Consider the following 20,012-nt stretch of genomic DNA (forward strand, 5'->3'; position numbering starts at 1 on the left):
TTCTTGGTATTACTTTATTCATCTCCACTCATTTGTTTGACAATTACAGTTCAAAGTGTACATTCTTCAGTCAATAGAACTCACCCCACACTGAGCTATAATATGTACTAAGAACAGCCACACTGGGAAAACAAACAAACTATTATTTGCATATCTCTATGAGACCTATAAAAGGCAAGGTAATTTCCAGAGTTTACCACTCCATTGTTTTCTATATTTCATTTCAAAATTGAGCCACTAAGTAAGGAAAATGAGTTAAGAGACCTCAATGATATATAGAGAGAAAATCAGTTTCAAATGGGAGCATTAATGGATTATAATTTGGGGGTTATTTATTACTAGTGTTGTAACTGTAGTCCTATTGATTCTCTAATGCATCAGGGTAATACTTCATTATAAATATTAATACCAACATAGGGACACATACCACTAAAGTGATAGTGAATAGAGAAAGACATAGAATATAGTAGGCAAGAAGTGAAAGCATGGGAAGTCAGCAATGGTAGTAATGTAAAGGGCACTATTGTCTTGAGAGGAAGGAAGGTTCTCAGAGTTTCTTGAAACACCAAGAATGAGCCAGATGTGAGGAATTAGCTTAATTTGTAAACCAGAAACTCTGCCAGAAGAAATTTAAGTTCATAAAAATATTACGATGTTAAAACCCACAATTTAGACAGAGAATAGGGTAGTGTAGGGTATATAGACATTTAAATTCTCCATTGCTTAGTGCACCAGGCACTCAAGGACCACCCTCACTGACGTCTTACTCTATTGCTCAACCTACAGGTACCACCATGGAGAAAGCTATAGCTCTACTCCAGTGGTAATTGAACCCTACTTTTATGGCCTCGTGGCTTTCCTTAAGAAGCATTCGATGCAGCAGATTTCCTCCATCCCATCCCATCTGGTTGACTCCCCTCGGTCAACATTAGTGCTCATCCTGGGATCATTCCGCAATCCCCATGGCCTCAGCTCCCAGCTTCCGTGGACATCAGTGGACTTACAATCCTGTCCAAGGTATGAAAGGCAGCAGCATGGCTTGTCTATGTGGTTCTCACTCTGTTCAGACGGTCACAGGTTAGTTAGTTCACCCCCAACAGCTTCAAATGACTTCCCCATTCCAGTGGATGGCCATGGATGGGAGGATCTCTCCCCTGCCCTTCAGCTCCCTCAGCCCCAGGTGCAGGCTGGTCCCACTTGCTCTCCTCCTTCTTTCCCCTTCATCCTCGTCCCTTCTCTCCTTTGTCCTACCGAATTCTGTGCGGCTCCTGATATTCCTCCTCTGTAGTCAGGGCAACCCGCCAGTATTCACCTGGTCTTCTGAGAGAACTGCTGCGTCTTTAGACATTCTTGATGCATTGGTGGAGAGAGGTGTACCCCACTTCCAACTACCGCTCCGTCATCTTGTCCACTGCCATTTGTGAATGTATTAGAAATGAGTTTCCCTTTCTTTTAAGTATCATTGCCATCATCACACATGTTTAACTTTTGCTTTTTGAAGAGAACACAGGTAAGTTCCATTCTCTTCAGTTGAGTCAGTCATTCAGTTGTGTCCGACTCTTTTGACCCAATGGACTATGGCAACACAGGCTTCCCTGTCCATAATCAACATCCAGAGCTTGATCAATCTCATTATTAGATCTCATGATTAGATCATGACTCTCAAATATTATAATCTCAGATCAGTTCAGTTCAATCACTCTTTCGGGTCTGAGTCTTTGCGACCCCATGAATCGTAGCATGCCAGGCCTCCCTGTCCACCACAAATTCACGGAGTTTACTCAAACTAATGTTGATCCAGTCGGTGATGCCATCCAGCCATCTCATCCTCTGTCGTCCCCTTCTCCTCCTGTCCCCAATCCCTCCCATCATCAGAGTCTTTTTCAATGAGTCAACTTTTTGCATGAGGTGGCCAAAGTATTGGAGTTTCAGCTTCAGCATCAGTCCTTCCAATGAACACACAGGACTGAGCTCCTTTAGGATGGTCTTGTTGGATCTCCTTGCAGTCCAAGGGACTCTAAAGAGTCGTCGCCAACACCACAGTTCAAAAGCATAAATTTTTTAGGGCTCAGCTTTCTTTACCATCCAACTCTCACATCCATACACGACCACTGGAAAAACCATAGCCGTTGGCAAAGTAATGTCTCTGCTTTTAAAAATGCTGTCTAATTTGGTAATAACTTTCCTTCCAAGGAGTAAGCATCTTTTAATTTCATGGCTGCAATCTGCATCTGTAGTGATTTTGGAGCCCCAGGAATAAAGTCTGACACTGTTTCCACTGTTTTCCCCATCTACTTCCCATGAAGTGATGGGACCAGATACCATGATCTTAGTTTTCTGAATGTTGAACTTAAAGCCCACTTTTTCACTCTCCTCTTTCACTTTCATCAAGAGGCTTTTTAGTTCCTCTACACTTTCTGCCACAAAGGTGGTGTCATTTGCATATCAGAGGTTACTTATATTTCTCCTGGCAATCTTGATTCCAGCTTGTGCTTCTCCAGCCCAGCGTTTTTCATGATATACTCTGCATATAAGTTAAATGAGCAGGGTGACAATATACAGCCTTGATGTACTCCTTTCCTATCTGGAACCAGTCTGTTGGTCCATGTCCAATTCTAACTGTTGCTTCCTGACCTGCATACAGATTTCTCAGGAAGCAAGTCAGGTGGTCTGGTATTCCCATCTCTTTCAGAATTTTCCACAGTTTATTGTGATCCACACAGTCAACAGGTTTGGCATAGTCAATAAAGCAGAAGTAGACGTTTTTCTGGAACTCTCTTGCTTTTTCGATGTTCCAGCAGATGTTGGCAATTTGATCTCTGGTTCCTCTGCCTTGTCTAAAACCAGCTTGAACATCTGGAAGTTCACGGTTCATGTATTGCTGAAGCCTGGCTTTCAGAATTTTGAGCATTACTTTCCTAGCGTGTAAGATGAGTGCAATTATGCCATAGTTTGAGCAGTCTTTGGGATTGCCTTTCCTTGGGAATTGGAATGAAAATTGACTTTTTTCAGGTCCTGTGGCCACTGCTGATTTTTCCAAATTTGCTGGCATATTGAGTGCAGTACTTTCACAGCATCATCTTTCAGGATTTGAAATAGCTCAACTTGAATTCCATCACATCCACTAACTTTGTTCCTAGTGATGCTTCCTAAGGCCCACTTGACTTCACATTCCAGGATGTCTGGATCTACGTGAATGACCACACCATTGTGATTATCTGGGTCATGAAGTTCTTTTTTGTACAGTTCTTCTTTGTATTCTTGCCACCTCTTCTCTGTATCTTCTGCTTCTTTTAGGTCTATACCATTTCTATGCTTTATCGAACCCATCTTTGCATGAAATGTTCCCTTGGTATCTCTCATTTTCTTGAAGTGATCTCTTGTCTTTCCCATTCTGTTTTCCTCTATTTCTTTGCATTGATCGCTACAGAAGGCTTTCTTATCTCTTCTTGCTCTTCTTTGGAACTCTGCATTGAAATGGGAATGTCTTTCCCTTTCTCCTTTGCTTTTCACTTCTCTTCTTTTCACAGCTATTTGTAAGGTCTCCTCAAACAACCATTTTGCCTTTTGCATTTCTTTTCCATGAGGATGGTCTTGATCCCTGTCTCTTTTACAATGTCATGAACCTCCGTCCATAGTTCATCAGCACTCTATCAGATCTAGTTCCTTAAATCTATATCTCACTTCTACTGTATAGTCATAAGGGATTTGATTTAGGTCATACCTGAATGGTCTAGTGATTTTCCATACTTTCTTCAATTTAAGTCTGAATTTGGCCATAAGGAGTTCATTATTGTTCTGCCCGTAGTCCGAGTCCCCGGTTGGGAAAGAAGACTCCTAGAAACAATGCAACTTGCAATAGGGGAATTTATTACTGACTCGAGCCAGGGCCCCCCCGCCCTCACCAAGTGTGTGAGGACAAAAAGACCCCAAGCCCCAGTTCTTTCGGGTATTTATTAGGTCAAAAAAAGCAGCAGGTAGTTGGCTCAAGCAGATTGGTTACACAGTAGGTAGTTGGCGCAAGCGGATTGGTTACACAGTTGCAAGGTAATTTTTGTTGGTCCAACGTGGGGCTTTCAGCTTTCCCCTGATAGGTTCCCTTTTTTCTGGCTAGGCATATGTTGATTGGCTGGCTCCAGGAGGCCTGATAATTATGTTACCCTCGGAAACCAGGCCTACTCCTAATCTAGGCTGCCTGTCATGGCGATAGCCATGACAGCCTCACATTTCCCCCCTGTCTTTGTACTTTTATTGAGGAGTCTTTCTCTTCACCCTGTGAAATTGACTGATATTGTTGTCTCAATACCATTATTTGGATGGTATTTAGGCGCTCTCTAATAAATGAGACCAGACGGTTTAAAATGCATGGATCAAAGGTCAGTAACAATATTAATATTATGAGTGGACCCAGGAGGGTGGAAATCAAAGTGGTCAACCAGGGGGAGCGCTGAAACCAAGATTCAAACCAGCCTTGTTGGGCTTCTCATTTTCTCTTCCACTGGGCTAGTCCTTCTCTTACTTTCTGGAGAGATTTTTGTACCACCCCTGAATGGTCAGTATAGAAACAGCATTCTTCTCCCAGTGCTGCACATAATCCCCCTTGTTGCAGAAACAACAAATCTAAACCTCTCCTATTCTGTAACACTACTTCAGCCAAGGAGCTCAAGGATTCTTGGAGGTGTGAAATGGACTTCTTGAATTGCTCAATATCTTCATCTATTGCAGCCCTTAGTTGATTATACTGTTTATCTTGCAATGTTAAGGCTGCAATCCCACTTCCCGTTCCTATAGCACCCAATAGGGCTGCTAAAGTCAGGGCAGTGACTGGTTCTCGTTTTACCCTATATTGACCCGATGGGTGTAACCTTGGTTGCAGCTCTTCCTTTGAGTAATAGTTTAGCCGGGGGATCAGGTGGACTAGGACACAGAAATCTTGGGAGGCATTAAGTGCTGCCTTATGGACACACGGGGTTATTCCGGCGGACCAAGCCCACCACCCGTTTTCTGGCGGAAGTACCCACTGGTGAGTAGAATTGGGCTGCCTAGTCCTAGGGACTGAATTATTATTACATAGGTGTTGATAAGTCTTAGGGATAGTTCCTATACAGGTGCCTATGCCCGTAATGGAGCCTACTGTCAACCGGCCTGACCCAGATTGTTGCTGCCATCTGCAGGCCGAGACATCAGAGGTCACATTGAATCTTGAAGAAAAGGCAACCGCCTCACAATAGGGAGGCCTAATATTATAGCAAAGCCATCAACCATTTGTTAAGTCTGGATGAGAGGCATTTAGGGTGAGATAAGCTGAGGAGATCATTTTCATAAGGGGGTCTCTTGGTGGGGACATGTTAACCTTGGTGGGTCCCACGGTGCATGAAGTCGATCTATTAGCCTGACTTTGGTTCTGGGAGGGAGGCTTTGGGGTTGTTCCCTCGTTTGGTCCTAAGGCTACTTTGGGTGCCAAATAGAGTGGTCCCAGTTTTAATTTAAGCTCGAACCGGAATCCTGTGTCATAGCCAGTCTTGTAAAGATGGAGGCCCCAAGCTCGACCAACATCCCACCTGGTAAATTTCTTTCCTTTGTCTGTGAATTTGATCTGTGATGGGAAACATTGGCTGGGTTTGGATGATACTCCCTTAGTTGGACATTTCTGGGAATTTGGGGATGATTTTACCTGAATGAGGTCCTTGTCGGAGTTAGTGAGCCAATGGACTGTTCCCATGGTTTCGCAACCCCAAGCGGCACAATAAAAAGAGTCAACTCCCCCACATTTTTCAATTGGGTTCTGATCCCTTCCTCCCTCCAGGCAGACATAGACAGGCACCTGTTCGTAGTACTATGGGTCTTTTTGCTAACAGTTCCGGGTGAACAGACCGAAAGAGCCATGGGCAAAGAACTTGGTCAGTTGGTGTGGACCAAACCCATTACCGTCAGCCACCAGCACGCACAAATCAAAGGTCAGTATTGGCCATCATGTCCCTTTGGGGGCCACGTTGGAGCTCGAATTAAGCACTTCTCCAGTCTCAGGATTGTAGATCACCCAAGTCAGGTTAGCTGGCTGATGGGGGTTGTGGCTGGTTGCTCCTGGGCCAATGAAAACTGTTATCAGCAGGAGGGTTAAGAGGGCTCTCGTCGTATGAGTTTCAGTTTCAAAGGGTTTGACGGGTGAGGTCTTGCTTCCCATTCTGCTTGTGCCTTCTCCTGTTCTTCCGGGGTGGCTTGCTGCACATGATTGCAGTGAATCCAGGGCCCGATCCCGTTGACCTTAACAGCAGTAGGAGTGGTAAGGAGAACAACATAAGGGCCTTTCTATTTAGGTTCTAATGCTTTAGATGTGTATCTTTTTACCGAAACCCAATCACCTTGGCCAATATTATGTGAGGGGATGGTTCCCTTGCTTGTTCCCTCGTGTACCTCTCAAATTAATTTCCAAACATGGCTATGCATCTTACTTAATGCCATCAGTGATTGCTGGAATTGTCCCAAGGTAGGGGGTGGTAGGCATTTTCTCTTGAATATAGGACACACAGAAAGGGGTCTTCCATACAGAATCTCAAAAGGGGTAAGTTTCAGCTTATAAGGGGTGTTATGCACTCGAAGAGCACGAAGGGAAGGAGGGTCACCCAGTTCCCGCCAGTCTCTATTGCCAACTTTTTCAAAGTTTCTTTTAGGGTCCCATTCATTCTTTCAACCTGTCCTGAGCTCTGGGGATTATATTCACAATGTAACTTCCATTTTGTCCCCAGAGCTTGGGCCAGCCCTTGTACAATCTGGCTCACAAAGGCAGGTCCATTATCAGAGCCCATAGTCACTGGCAGCCTGTACCTAGGCACTATCGCCTCTAAGATCTTTTTAGCAACCACTGTTGCTGTCTCTCCCTTAGTGGGGAAGGCTTCTACCCATCCCGAGAAGGTATCTACCAGAACCAACAGATAGCGATACCCGTACTTGCCTGGTCTTACCTCAGTGAAATCTATCTCCCAGTGTTGCCCTGGCTCTTCCCCTCGGTACCTTATTCCAATGTGCTGCCTTTTCCCTGTCCTCATCAGCTGGCACGCTTTGCAAGCCTGGATTATCTCTCGTACAGTTGCATTTTGTCGAGGAAACCTCAGGCAGGCCGTCTGGAGAAGTGTCAAGATCTTTTTCTCCCCCAAGTGTGTAGTTGTGTGCAGGTGTTCACATAGGTGACGACCCAGGATGGCAGGCAATATCAGGTTGTTGTTTTGATCTTGGTACCATCTATTTTTGTCATCCTTCTGGAGGGTGGTATCCTTGTTGATCCAAACGAGGTCAGGGAGGGACTAGTCGGGGACTGGCGGCAGAGTCCCCATACCAGGGGGTGGAAGTCCCACGGCTAATATGGGGGCGGCGTAGTCCCGGCTGGCTGCTTCTCGAGCAGCCGCATCAGCAGTCCAATTGCCCCGTGCCCTAGGGTCTTCTCCTTTCTGGTGACTGGGGACATGTACAATTGCTACTGCCCAGGGCAGTTGAACAGCTTTCAGGAGCCTGCGGATCTCGGGCAAATTCTTGACTTCTTTTCCCTCTGCTGTTCTAAATCCCCTTTCCTGGTATATCGGACCTTGAATATGGACAGTGCTAAAAGCATATTGGCTGTCCGTAAAAATGGTGACTCTCTTCCCTTTTGCTTGTTCCAGAGCCTGTATTAGGGCAATCAACTCTGCTTTTTGTGCAGACGTGTTTGGGGGAAGTGTCTCAGCCCATATTGTCTGTCCTGAATCATCAACTATATCAGCTCCTGCCTTCCTTTGTCCATCTTTTACATAGCTGCTCCCATCAGTGAACCATACTAGCTCACTGTTGTTTAGCGGCACATCAGTTAAGTCTTTTCGAGCCGCCAGGGCCTCAGCCAGTATCTCACTGCAATCATGGAGAGGGTGGTCCTTCTCTGGGTTAGGTAGAAGCGTGGCTGGATTCAGGAAGCAAGGGGTCTGAAAACACACCCGTGGGGCATCAAGCAGCAGGGCCTGGTAATGTGTCAAACGGGCATTGGAGATCCACTTACCCGGCAGCTGCTTTAGAACCCCTTCGATGGCTTGGGGGGCGTAAACCCAGAGTTGCTGTCCATACGTCAACTTGTCAGCGTCGCAGAAAAGGAGGGCAGTGGCTGCAATGATGCGGAGGCAAGGGGGCCACCCAGAGGCCACCGGGTCTAATTGCTTTGAAAGGTATGCTACCAGCCACCTCCATGGTCCCCATTGTTGCATCAAGACCCCCTTTCCTATTCCTTGCTATTCATCTACAAACAGCTGGAATGGCTTATTTGGGTTAGGCAGGGCAAGGGCTGGGGCTTCTAGTAGGGCCCGTCTGAGTGTCTGGAAAGCCTGTTTCATTGGCTCAGTCCAAGTCCAGTTTGGGGTCTCTTTACTTCCCTCATACAAGGACCCGGCCTTCTCAGCAAATCCCATGATCCACAGCCTACAATATCCAACGGTCCCCAAAAACTCTCTTACCTGGCGGGGGGTCTTGGGCTCTGGTATCTGCAATATTGTTTCCTTCATGGCCTGAGTTAGCCACCTTTGCCCCTGCCTGATCTTATAGCCCAAATAGGTGACCTCTTGCCAGGATATTTGCTCCTTCTTTGTGCTAGCACGATACCCCAAGGTGCCTAGAGTCTGTAAGTGGTCACCGGTGGCACGGCTGCATGCCTCCTCTGTGGTTCCAGCAAACATAAGGTCATCTACATATTGCAGCAGGATGACCTCTGGGTGGCAAGTCCGATATTCATAGAGGTCTTTACTCAAAGCCTCATTAAACAAGGTAAGGGAGTTTTTTAACCCTTGTGGGAGGCGGGTCCAAGTTAGTTGTACTACTGGTTGGCCTTTCCCCTCAGTCCACTCAAAGGCAAATATTTCCTGGCTCTGGGACACCAGGGGTAGGCTGAAAAAAGCATCTTTCAAGTCTAACACAGTGTACCAAGTGTACTCAGGCAGCAGACTGCTCAGGTGGGTATACGGGTTGGGGACAGTGGGGTGTATGTCACTCACCCGCTTGTTGACTTCTCGTACGTCCTGGACAGGTGTGTAATCTGTGCTCCCCGGCTTCTTCACTGGTAGTAAGGGGGTGTTCCAAGGGGATTGGCACCACTTGAGAATTTTGGCATCAATGAGCCGTCGAATGTGGGGAGTGATCCCCTGCCGAGCCTCCTGGCTCATAGGGTATTGCCTCACCCTCACAGGAGTCACCTAGGCTTTTAGTTCGATGACGACCGGATGTCTCTGTTTAGCCAGTCCCATTCCTGCTGTTTCTGCCCATGCCAATGGGTATTTGTGGACCCACAGTTGTATATCTGGTGCTATAACCTCTGAGGGCTTAGGCACAAAAAGTCTGTATTCATCTCTTAAAGCTAGAGACAAGACATGTATCGGCTGTTCAAGTTCATCCGTGACTGACATTCCCCCAGGGTCAAAATGGATCTGAGCATTAACTTTAGTCAACAAGTCCCATCCAAGTAGAGGGGCTGGGCATTCTGGTATCACCAAAAACGAATGGGACACCTGGTGGGTCTCCAGATTTACTTTCTGTTCCATGGTCCAACAATATCTTTTTGTCCCCGTGGCTCGCTGCACCAAGCTGGTTTTTTTAGACATTGGTCCCAGTTTTTGATTTAAAACAGAGTGTTGGGCGCCAGTGTCCACCATGAAGCCAACGGGTTTCCCCTCCACATGTATGGTTACCCAGGACTCGGGGAGGGGTGCCGAGTCTTGACTCTCCTAGTCACTGTCTTCCCCCGCATATAGAACTCGAGTTCCAGGGGAAATTCTCTCTCTCTGGGTTGTTCCTCTCTTCAGGTCCCTCTTAGGGCACTCATTTTTCCAGTGCCCCCGTTCTTTGCAGTAAGAGCACTGATCTTTCTTTAGGGCCTGCCTTTTTGGTCTCTCTGTTTCTTCCATCTGGGGGCCTCGAGGCTCCCTCAATTCTGTTCCGGCCTTCATCCCCACAAAAAGAATCTTGGCTAGCTCTCTCTGGTTCTTCCGGTTTTCCTTTGCCCTATGTTCCCTATCTTCTTTCCTGATCTTCTCAGCTAGTTCCTTTTCCTCCCAACAAAGTCGTTTCTCCCATTCTTCTGGGGTCTCCCTATTATTAAATACCTTTTCAGCTGCTTTCAGTAAGTCTTGTATGTTCTCCTAACCCCTCTATATTTTATAATTTCCTCTTAATATCTGGGGCTGCCTGATTCACAAACGCTAGTAGAACTGTAGCACGTGATTCCTCAGCCTGGGGGTCCATAGGTGTATATTGCCTAAAGGCTTCCATTAGCCTCTCTAGGAAGGCTGACGGGCTCTCAGTGGGCTCTTGCCTTACTAAATTTACCTTCGCCAAATTTGTCGGCTTCCTAGCTGCGGCCTGCAGGCCAACCATTAGAGTCTGGCGGTACACTCGGAGACGCTCCCTACCTTCCACTCGCTCAAAATCCCAGTTAGGCCGCAACAGAGGAAACCCCTCGTCCACGAGATGAGGCTGGGCGGTTGGTCTCCCGTCGACCCCCGGGACCCATTTCTGCACCTCTGCCAGGATTCGCTCCCGTTCTTCCGTGGTGAAGAGCACCTGCAACAGCTGCTGACAGTCATCTCAGGTGGGGTTATGAGTGAACAAAATGGAATCTAAGAGGTTAATGAGGCCTTGGGGTTTCTCCAAAAAAGGAGGATTTGGGGTTTTCTAATTATACAGATCACTCGTGGAAAAGGGCCAGTACTGATAGGTTCGCTCTCCGTCCGGGTTAGCTGGTCCCACTAGGACGGGGAGTGCCTGTACAGTAGATGAAGGTAATCTGGGTCTCCATGATCCTGTTCACCCCTATTTTCTCTATTCTTTCTCCGGGGTCGGGGTTTTCTTATTTCTTCTGATTTATCGGGGGGGGGGGGCCTCTCCCCCACGGGGGAACCTGCAACAGAGGAGGGGCATATGGCGGGGGCCTAATTTCCGTTTCTAAGTCAATCAGGTTCCGGTACGAGGATTCCTGCAAGACTGGTTTTGGGCCCTTATTCTTCTTGGCTTCCTCTGGGGGAGTGGGAGTTTCCATAACCAGGGCCTGTACATTAGAAGAATCAGGGAGTTTGTGAACAAAAGGTTTTAACCATTTGGGCAGATTTTCTACTAGATCTTGCCAGACTATAACATATGGGACTTGGCTCGGGTGGCCTCAGGGATCAGGAGCCATAACTTTCTCTTTCTCCACCCAAATAATAGAAGGTTGAAAAGTTCCCTCTGGAGGCCATCCAACTTGGAAAGCGGGCCACTCTGCAGAGCAAAAGGTTATTAATTTACTCTTTGTAATCAGTAGCAACAGATCATACGCTCTAGCCCTGACATCCGAGAAATGATCAGTCATGAGAGAGAGTGGGGTGGATTCTCCTTGCCACATAGCAAGAGTCAGAAGAAAGTCACCGAGAATTACCTCCAAAAAATCCTATCAGGAGTGGTGGCGGCCAGGAGGTTGGGCTTGTGGTATGCTTCGTGGAGCTATTTGAGTGCCTTAGTCATTGCACGGAAGATTTCTTGCTGGGGGCGGGCACCCTAAGTGTTTCTAGCCCGTTCCATGACCCCCTTATCCTTTCATGGGTGTCTTCCAGTGGCAGGCACCCTATCAGCTCTTAAGTGCCTGTCCCGTGCCCACACAGATGGGTTTTTATTTGGCCAGATTCTCGGTTTGGAATACGAGAAAAAAGAAAAGAGTTTCACCCTCTCAGGCTCCCGTTACTGGGGCTGACTTGTTGGGAGGCCCTCAGAATCCGCCAGGGAGTAGCCCTGGTAGGGACTTATCAGTTGCCCTGACAACTGTCTGCCCGTTCACTGAAACTCTCAGAAATAGAAATGAGGAAGTAGACAATGAAACAACGAGACGGGAGACAATGCCTGCAGTTATACAGAAAAACACACAGAGAGACACACATCGGCCGACAACACAGATCCTCTGGAACAAGGGTCACCTTACCGAATGGCATCCACTGTTCCCCAGATTTGGGCTTAGGAGAGGAGGTCGCCTTCCTGCGGAGCTGGCTGCCTTCCAGCGCGCTCGCTGGCCTCGGCCTCATGCCAGCCTGAACGGCCAATCCGTTCCCTCATGGAAAGCTTTCCCTCACGCCAGACACCTTCCTGCCTTTTACCAGGGCCTCGGATTTACTCTGGTCTTTTTGCGCCAGACACCTTCCTGCTTCACAGCAGGGCCCCGGATTTACTCTGGTCTTCCTGCGCCTGACACCTTCCTGCTTCACAGCAGGGCCCCGGATTTACTCTGGGCTTTTCTAGACCTGCCTGAGCACCGGTGCTATTACCTTCCTTTTTCCCCTTTGTTCCAAAGAGCATTCTTCCCTGGTCAAGGGATCCCGGACGAGCCCCCAAATGTTCTGCCCGTAGTCCGAGTCCCCGGTTGGGAAAGAAGACTCCTAGAAACAATGCAACTTGCAATAGAGGAATTTATTACTGACTCGAGCCAGGGCCCCCCCGCCCTCACCAAGTGTGTGAGGACAAAAAGGTCCCAAGCCCCAGTTCTCTCAGGTATTTATTAGGTCAAAAAAAGCAGCAGGTAGTTGGCGCAAGCGGATTGGTTACACAGTAGGTAGTTGGCACAAGTGGTTTGGTTACACAGTTGCAAGGTAATTTTTGTTGGCCCAACGTGGGGCTTTCAGCTTTCCCCTGATAGGTTCCCTTTTTTCTGGCTAGGCATATGTTGATTGGCTGGCTCCAGGAGGCCTGATAATTATGTTACCCCGGGAAACCAGGCCTACTCCTAATCTAGGCTGCCTGTCATGGCGTTAGCCATGACAGCCTCACAATTATCTGAGTCACAGTCAGCTCTTGGTCTTGTTTTTGCTGACTGTACAGAGCTTCTCCATCTTTGGCCGCAAAGAATATTACCAATCTGAATTCAGTTTCAACCATCTGGTGTTTTCCATGTGTAGAGTCTTCTCTTGTGTTGCTGGAAGAAGGTGTTTGCTATGACCAGTGTTTTCTTAGGGAAAACTCTATTAGCCTTTGCCCTGCTTTATTCTGTACTCAAGGCCAAATGTGTCTGTTACTCTGGTGTTTTTTGACTTCCTACTTTTGCTTTCCAGTCCCCTAGAATGAAAACGACATCTTTTTTTGGGTGTTAGTCCTAAAAGGTATTGTAGGTCTTCATAGAACTGTTCAACTTCAGCTTCTTCAGGGTTACTGGTTGGGGAATAGTCTTGGATTATCATGATTTTGAATGGTTTGCCTTGGAAATAAAAGAGATCATACTGTCATTTTTGAGTTTGCCACCAAGTAGTGCATTTTGAACTCTTTTGTTGACCAAGACGGCTACTGCATTTCTTCTAAGGGATTCCTGCCCACAGTAGTAGATATAATGGTCATCTGAGTTAACTTCACCCATTCCAGTCCATTTTAGTTCACTGATTCCTAGAATGTCGACATTCACCTTTGCCATCTCCTGTTTGACCACTTCCAATTTGCCTTGATTCATGGACCTTACATTCCAGGTTCCTATGCAATATTGCTCTTTATAGCATCAGACCTTGCTTCTATCACTAGTCCCATCCTCAAATGGGTACTGGTTTTGCTTTTGCTCCATCCCTTCATTCTTTCTGGAGTTATTTCTCCACTGATCTCCAGTAGCATATTGGGCACCTTCTGACCTGCCTCTTTCAGTATCCTATCATTTTGCCTTTTCATACTGTTCATGAGGTTTTCAAGGCAAGAATTCTGAGGTGGTTTGCCATTCCCTTCTCTAGTGGACCACATTCTGTCAGACCTCTCCACCATGACCCATCCATCTTCAGTGGCCCCACACTGCATGGCTTAGTTTCATTAAGTTAGAGAAGAGTGTGGATCGTGTGATCAGATTGTCTAGTTTTCTGTGATTATGGTTTCAGTGTGTCTGCCCTTTGATGCTCACTCGCAACACCTACCGTCTTAAATCAAAAATCCAAGGTGATTTTCAGAATTTTCCACTCCATTGTTTTCTACTTTCTGTTTCAAAATTGAAACACCTAGTAAAGTCAAGTGAGTAGGGGACCTCAAAAATACATGGATAGTAAGTCATTTAAAACTGGGAGCATTACTGGATTAAAATGTTGGGGGAATGTATTATTACTAATACTATTGTAATTTTATTCCCTTTAATTCTCTGGTATACTAGGTTGATATTTATTTAAAATAATAATACAGCCACTATGGAGAACAGGGTGGAGATTCCTTAAAACACTGGAAATAGAAGTGCCATATGACTGAGCAATCCCACTGCTATGCATACACACCGAGAAAACCAGAACTGAATGAGACACGTGCACCCCAATATTCATCACAGCACTGTTTATAATAGCCAGCACATGGAAGCAACGTAGATGTCCATCAGCAGACAAATGTCTAAGAAAGCTGTGGTACATATACACAATGGGATATTACTCAGCCACGGAAAATAATACTTTTGAATCAGTTCTAATGAGGTGGATGAAATGGAACCTATTATACTGAGTGAAGTAAGCCAGAAAGAAAAACACCAATACAGTATACTAATGCATATATATGGATTTTAGAAAGATGTTATCACATATGACATGAATGGCCAGTCCAGTTTTGATGCAGATACAGTGTGCTCAGGGCTGGTCCACTGGGATAAGCTAGAGGGATGGGATGGGGAGGGAGGTGGGAGGGGGGTCAGGAAGGGGAACACATCTACACCCATGGCGGATTCCTGTCAATGTATGGCAAAACCACCAGAATATTGTAAAGTAATTAGCCTCCAATTAAAATTAACAAAATGATATAAACTAGTAATACCAACATAGAGACACTTAGTACTCGAGTTACAGTAGATTGAGAAAGACAAAGCTTATGAGGCAGATTAGCAATGGCATCAAAAGACGGGTCAGTATTGCCTAGAAAGAAAGCAAATTCTCTAATTTTTTGGAGACAACACAAACAAGCCAGGTGGGAGCCAACCAGCTTAAGCTGTATACCAGAAACTTCACCAGAAGGAAAATGAAGTTCATAAAAGTATGCTGATGCTAAACACCAAAATCCAGACAGTAAGGAAATATGGTAGGGTATACGTAGATACTGAAAACTACTCAGAGAGGTAGACATGGAAGCAGATACACTAATGAGCATCAGAAAAATCAAAGCACAAAAGGGTCTGAAAAGTCAATCGTAAAGAGACTTGGCAGTCTGATCAAAAGAATAAGAGAGTCAAATTAAAAAACCAAAAATAGAAAGCCTTGTGCACATGATAGAACCAGAGAATGCTCAGGAGAGAAAGTTTTGGACCTAGCGGACCAGTGAACAGAAGCCTCCAGCATCAGGAACAGAAACCCTGGGCAGGACTCATGACTGTGTGCTCTGGGAATGGCCTCAGTTTCAGAGTTGGGGCGCTATACCGCCTAAAGTGAACGCAGACCAGGACTATAGCTTGCTGTGACACTGAGTCACAGACAATAGTGTTTGTCAGTTTACTTATCTCATTCAACTATAAAGTTAATGAATCACTAATCAATGATAACTGACACCATCAGTTTCCAGTCAGAGTGTACATCTGAACCTGTTATATGATCCCCAAAAACATTTTTATACTTAAATTTATTGATGTTTAATTGAAGGGTAATTGCTTTACAATACTGTACTGCTTTCGGCTCCTTCTTCACCACCCCAACTACTACAGCACCAACTCCTGCTCAGACCAACAGGGAAAGAGAAGGCTTCCCTCCACAGGACGGATTTGATAACCTCAGGTGACTAGATCATCTCAGCATGGCTCATGTTTTTATTTAAGGAGGTTCCTGCCTGCTCCTGCTGCTGGTCATGTCAAATCTGGTCCTGTGCCAAGGCAACTTATGCCCATCCTGCAGTCCTGACACCCCCCTGAGTTCTCTTACAGACCTGCTTATCGATGCTACCTGGCTGACCCACAACTTCCATAACCTTTCCACAATGATGTTCAAAGAGTTTGTAAGTACTGTGGTTGTGGTGGTTCAGTAGCTAAATCTTGTACGACACTTACGACCCCATATACTGTAGCCCGCCAGGCTCTCGAAAGGAAATTTCACATAAGTGACTGGCCTATACTATCCTTTAAACAAGAAGCCTGCAATAACATACTCTCCAGGTACAAGATGTCATCAGTTCATAAGATGGTGAAATCGAAAAAAGGATGAGTTTTGTGAAATCTCAAAGATTCCTAAGAAGTGCGATGATTTTTTTCAATTTCCTTTCATTCATTTTCTTTTTTGAACATTTCCAAAATAAATGAATTTGTATTTGTCAGCCAGGAATGCCATAAGAGAATACAATAGACTCAGTGGAATAAACACCAGAAATTTATTTCCTCACAGTTCTGGGGACTTGAAGTCCCAGATCAGGGCACCAGCAAGGTGAGGTTCTGGTAGGAATTTTTTCTTCCCAGGATGGCTTCTCCGTGCATCCTCACAGAGGGTCGTGGGTGGGGAAGAGAGACAGAGGAAAGGACACACAGACACAGAGACAGAAGAGAAAATTCTCTGGTGTTTCACTTCATGGAGACACTAAACCTATTGGATGAGTGTTCCATCCTAAGAGCTCATTTAACATTAATATCGCCTGCATTAGCAGGAATGTTCTTTATTACTACCGTCTCTGGGAAGCACCAACTATTGGTACATATGTACTATATTTGGTTCAAACATTTTAAAAAAAAGGATAATAATAAACAGAGAAGGGAAAATATTAAACTTAGAAGAGTTAGATATAAAATCATTTTTATAGAGACAATGTATAGAAAAAGTAGGAAAAGAATGAATTTGAAATATTGTGAAACCCCACTGTTAAAAAAATTACACATCTATCAAGCATATATATGTTCTTATAATGGGTTCATTATAAGAACTGAATGCCCAACAACCCTAACTAATGCCTGATCACTTTTAGGATGAAAAATATGCCCAGGGCAAACAGTACCATATCAATGTCACCAACAGCTGCCACACCGATCCCCTCCATGCTCCTGAAGAAAGAGAAGAAGCCCAACAGATGAACGTGAGTCTTTCACCTGGGTTTTTCACCAGATCAATGAGACAGTACGTAGGTTACCAAGCTTCAGACTATTAGAGGTCATGGTACCTGTACATGCAGAAAAAGGTGGAAGAACTGTAAGCCATTGAAGAGAAATTATATTATGCAGTTGATGAAGCATAAGGGATAACTAAAGATCTGTAGTAGCAAAACCAAGAACAGATGTATAAACTGTCCATGCACACAACTTTAGTTCAACCAATGCATTCGACACAGGATAGCAGCTATTATTCTGTATGAAAACAGGAAATGAATGGGAACTTCCATGTGTAAAATATAAGACTGCAAAATTCATGAATATGTAAGAAACACACCCCAGTCTTGAGTACTCCCTGTTACTAGTGACGCCTACTTGGGAGTCCTATACCGCACCACTCGAGCATCACGTCTGCCTTTCTAGGTTCTCCTGATTCTGCTTCTACTTCTCTGATACCTCCCTCATTCATCATTTTCAATCATTCCTCTGTCACCTTTCATTCTTAATTTGCAAGTCTCCCCCACAATGGCCCATAAAACATTGCTTTGCTTTTCATGGCTGCAACAATTGCCTCTGTTCTGAGGACAAAACTGTTTACATATCAAGCCTTAATCATTTATGGCAGCTCTAAATGTTGACCATTATAATCTCTCCTTTCTGATTTCCTGCATTATTCCTCGTCCTAACATTATTTAAAATATTTTCACATGCATTCCCCCCTTAAAATTCTATCCTCTCTCTCTACAACCTTCTTAGTGATATCAGCATTCTTTTGCTCTGTTAAGCTCATTAATAATGAGGATGATCAAGTAAAGGAAAAAGGTCAAAGAGCAAGAAGACGAGGGATTTTTCAATAACCTTGAATTTATAGTTTATTGAGAGTTACTACAGGGCCATACATTTTACTAAGCACTTTATGTGCATTATTATATTTAATCCTATTCAGCTCTATGTTCTTTACCACTAAAACAGTTCATGGATATAAAGAAATCAAGCATATTAACTAGAGATATTCAGCCCCCAGGATTTTCATGCTCAATTCTACTAGTAGTAGTGAACAAGGGGGAAAACCCTCCATTGTGAATCCCACTGATGCTGTTACTAAAGACAACACTGTGCCTTTTTCTGCCCGGACACAGGTCAACAAGACAGACTCTTCTGATACCAGCATGGGGGCTGGTGTTGGGATCAATTGAGGAAAGAAAGCCTGTTTAGGAATGTCACATCTTCCTCATTGTCTCTTTGTTGTAATATCATAAAACAAATTACCAATCAAAAATCAATACGAATGACTCATCTGATTCATTAATACGAAAGAACCACTGGGTGACAATGATGTGGGCACAGGTAGAATGCCTCTTTCCTGGGTCAGGTAATGCAGGTACATACTGGCTTGTCAAAAAATACTTAGATTTCTCTCACACAAATAAACAAACATAAAAGAACTCACTGAGTGGTGGTAGAATTTCAGAGGAAAAAAGAAAATTCTTCATGTTATAAATTAGAACACATCAGAATTAGTTTCTAAAATAACCTAGATTTTTAATAATTCAGTGAAGTGTGAACTAATAACTTATACTTTTGCAACTTTTACTACCTTCAAAAATCTCTGCATTCACATAGGAATAACCAGAAGTTTTTTCTAAGTCAGCTGCTCTGAGCAAAGATCATATGTTACCAATACCACTGAATTATGATTATTTTAATGAGACCGTTTCTTATTGCTTAGAATGAAGACCTTAGTACGTTGATACTCAGCTTACTGTACAGCTGGAATAAACCTCTGGATCATCTAGTCAACGAGCTGCAGAGGTGGAAAGAAGTCTCACAGGCTATCCTATCAAGCGCCATAGAGAATAAGAAAATGTCAGACAAACTTCAAGCATTCATAGCAGGTCAATTCAGACAGGTGAGCATCCTGCAGAGGGCTTTCTTGCTTTGTTCATGAATAAAAGAGGTGACCTCTGTAATGCATAAGGAGTTTTGAAATATCTCAGTTTGTAAGAAAAAGATTCATGTCTTCTATATGCTAGACTGCTACTACATAAAGCAGGAGCCTAGTCATTCATAGAGATAGAGTCTACTGTAAAGGAATCAGAATTTCACTGCAATTTTTGATATGTGCAGCCTTCCCTGTATTGCACACAATTCCACCAAAAGCTTGCCTCTTCCTGGGCACAGGTGGTTGAAATATTATCAAGATTCAGAGAACTACAGAACAGAATTTGCAAGCTCAGCATTTTCCTCAAAGTATCCCAGGACATCTGCTCTTGAAGTCCACATGTCTTCTTTCTCTGTTCTCCTCACATCAAAGGATGAGAGTGGGAAGGAAGAAAAGAGAAAGTTAAAGCTAATCTTGAATTATGTTTCTACTTTTTAGATTCCTAATAGTTTTCTCATAGGCTGGCTCCAAAATCCATATCTAGAGTGTTTTATACTTGTATGTGTTCCCCAAATCTTAATTTGATAATTAGAAGCAAAAAAGATAAGTAAGTACTAATAAAACGCAATGACTAAGAAGTCATTATCTTTTGGGTATTCAGATTATTGTTCCAGCCTATCAGAAGATACTCAAGACTCGCATTGTCTGGTCATTCTCATCCCTGACGTCCCGCAATGAAGAGAGGCGGCTTTCTGAATTTTATAAACTGTTCAAGTGCCTAAGCAGGGATTCACGTAAAGTTGACCTTTACACCAAGATCCTGGCATGCCGAATTCACAAAACGTGCTAAATCCACATCCATCCCATCCAGCTCTGAGATGGTCATAATGATCTATCCCATAGCAAGCTCCTGTGAAATTTACAGCTTTTTAATGCATGCTCTGTGAAATGGTCTTCTCTTAAAAAAATAAACACAGACTCTTTAGAGATGTCAAAATCTAAAAGGGCAATTTGTTAACATTTCTTATATTCATTTAATAGAAAATCAAAAGAAAATCCACGCCTACAATTAAAAGAATGAAGCTCCTATTAAATTTAGTCACAAATAGAAGC

The 20,012-nt window shown here is 44.4% G+C and overlaps 1 protein-coding gene across 1 annotated transcript; it reads left to right on the top strand.

Annotated features, from left to right (window-relative positions):
* The first annotated feature begins 962 nt into the window (after positions 1–962).
* LOC122429646 (chorionic somatomammotropin hormone 2-like) lies at positions 963–19,749 on the top strand. Its single transcript, XM_043450160.1, has 5 exons — positions 963–1,017; positions 15,770–15,942; positions 16,897–17,004; positions 18,747–18,926; positions 19,561–19,749. Exons 1-5 carry the CDS (start codon positions 963–965, stop codon positions 19,747–19,749), a joined length of 705 nt encoding a protein of 234 aa, XP_043306095.1.
* Positions 19,750–20,012: the final 263 nt, after the last annotated feature.

The sequence above is a fragment of the Cervus canadensis genome, chromosome 28 (genome assembly GCF_019320065.1).
Source record: "Cervus canadensis isolate Bull #8, Minnesota chromosome 28, ASM1932006v1, whole genome shotgun sequence".
Lineage (NCBI taxonomy): Eukaryota > Metazoa > Chordata > Mammalia > Artiodactyla > Cervidae > Cervus > Cervus canadensis.

Excerpts from the sequence above, each read along its gene's own strand:
- LOC122429646 (XM_043450160.1), top strand. The coding sequence starts at position 963 with ATGGCCTCAGCTCCCAGCTTCCGTGGACATCAGTGGACTTACAATCCT. Across the intron at positions 15,943-16,896 it reads CAATGATGTTCAAAGAGTTT|GATGAAAAATATGCCCAGGG; the intron begins GTAAGTACTGTG and ends GATCACTTTTAG. Across the intron at positions 17,005-18,746 it reads AAGAAGCCCAACAGATGAAC|AATGAAGACCTTAGTACGTT; the intron begins GTGAGTCTTTCA and ends CTTATTGCTTAG.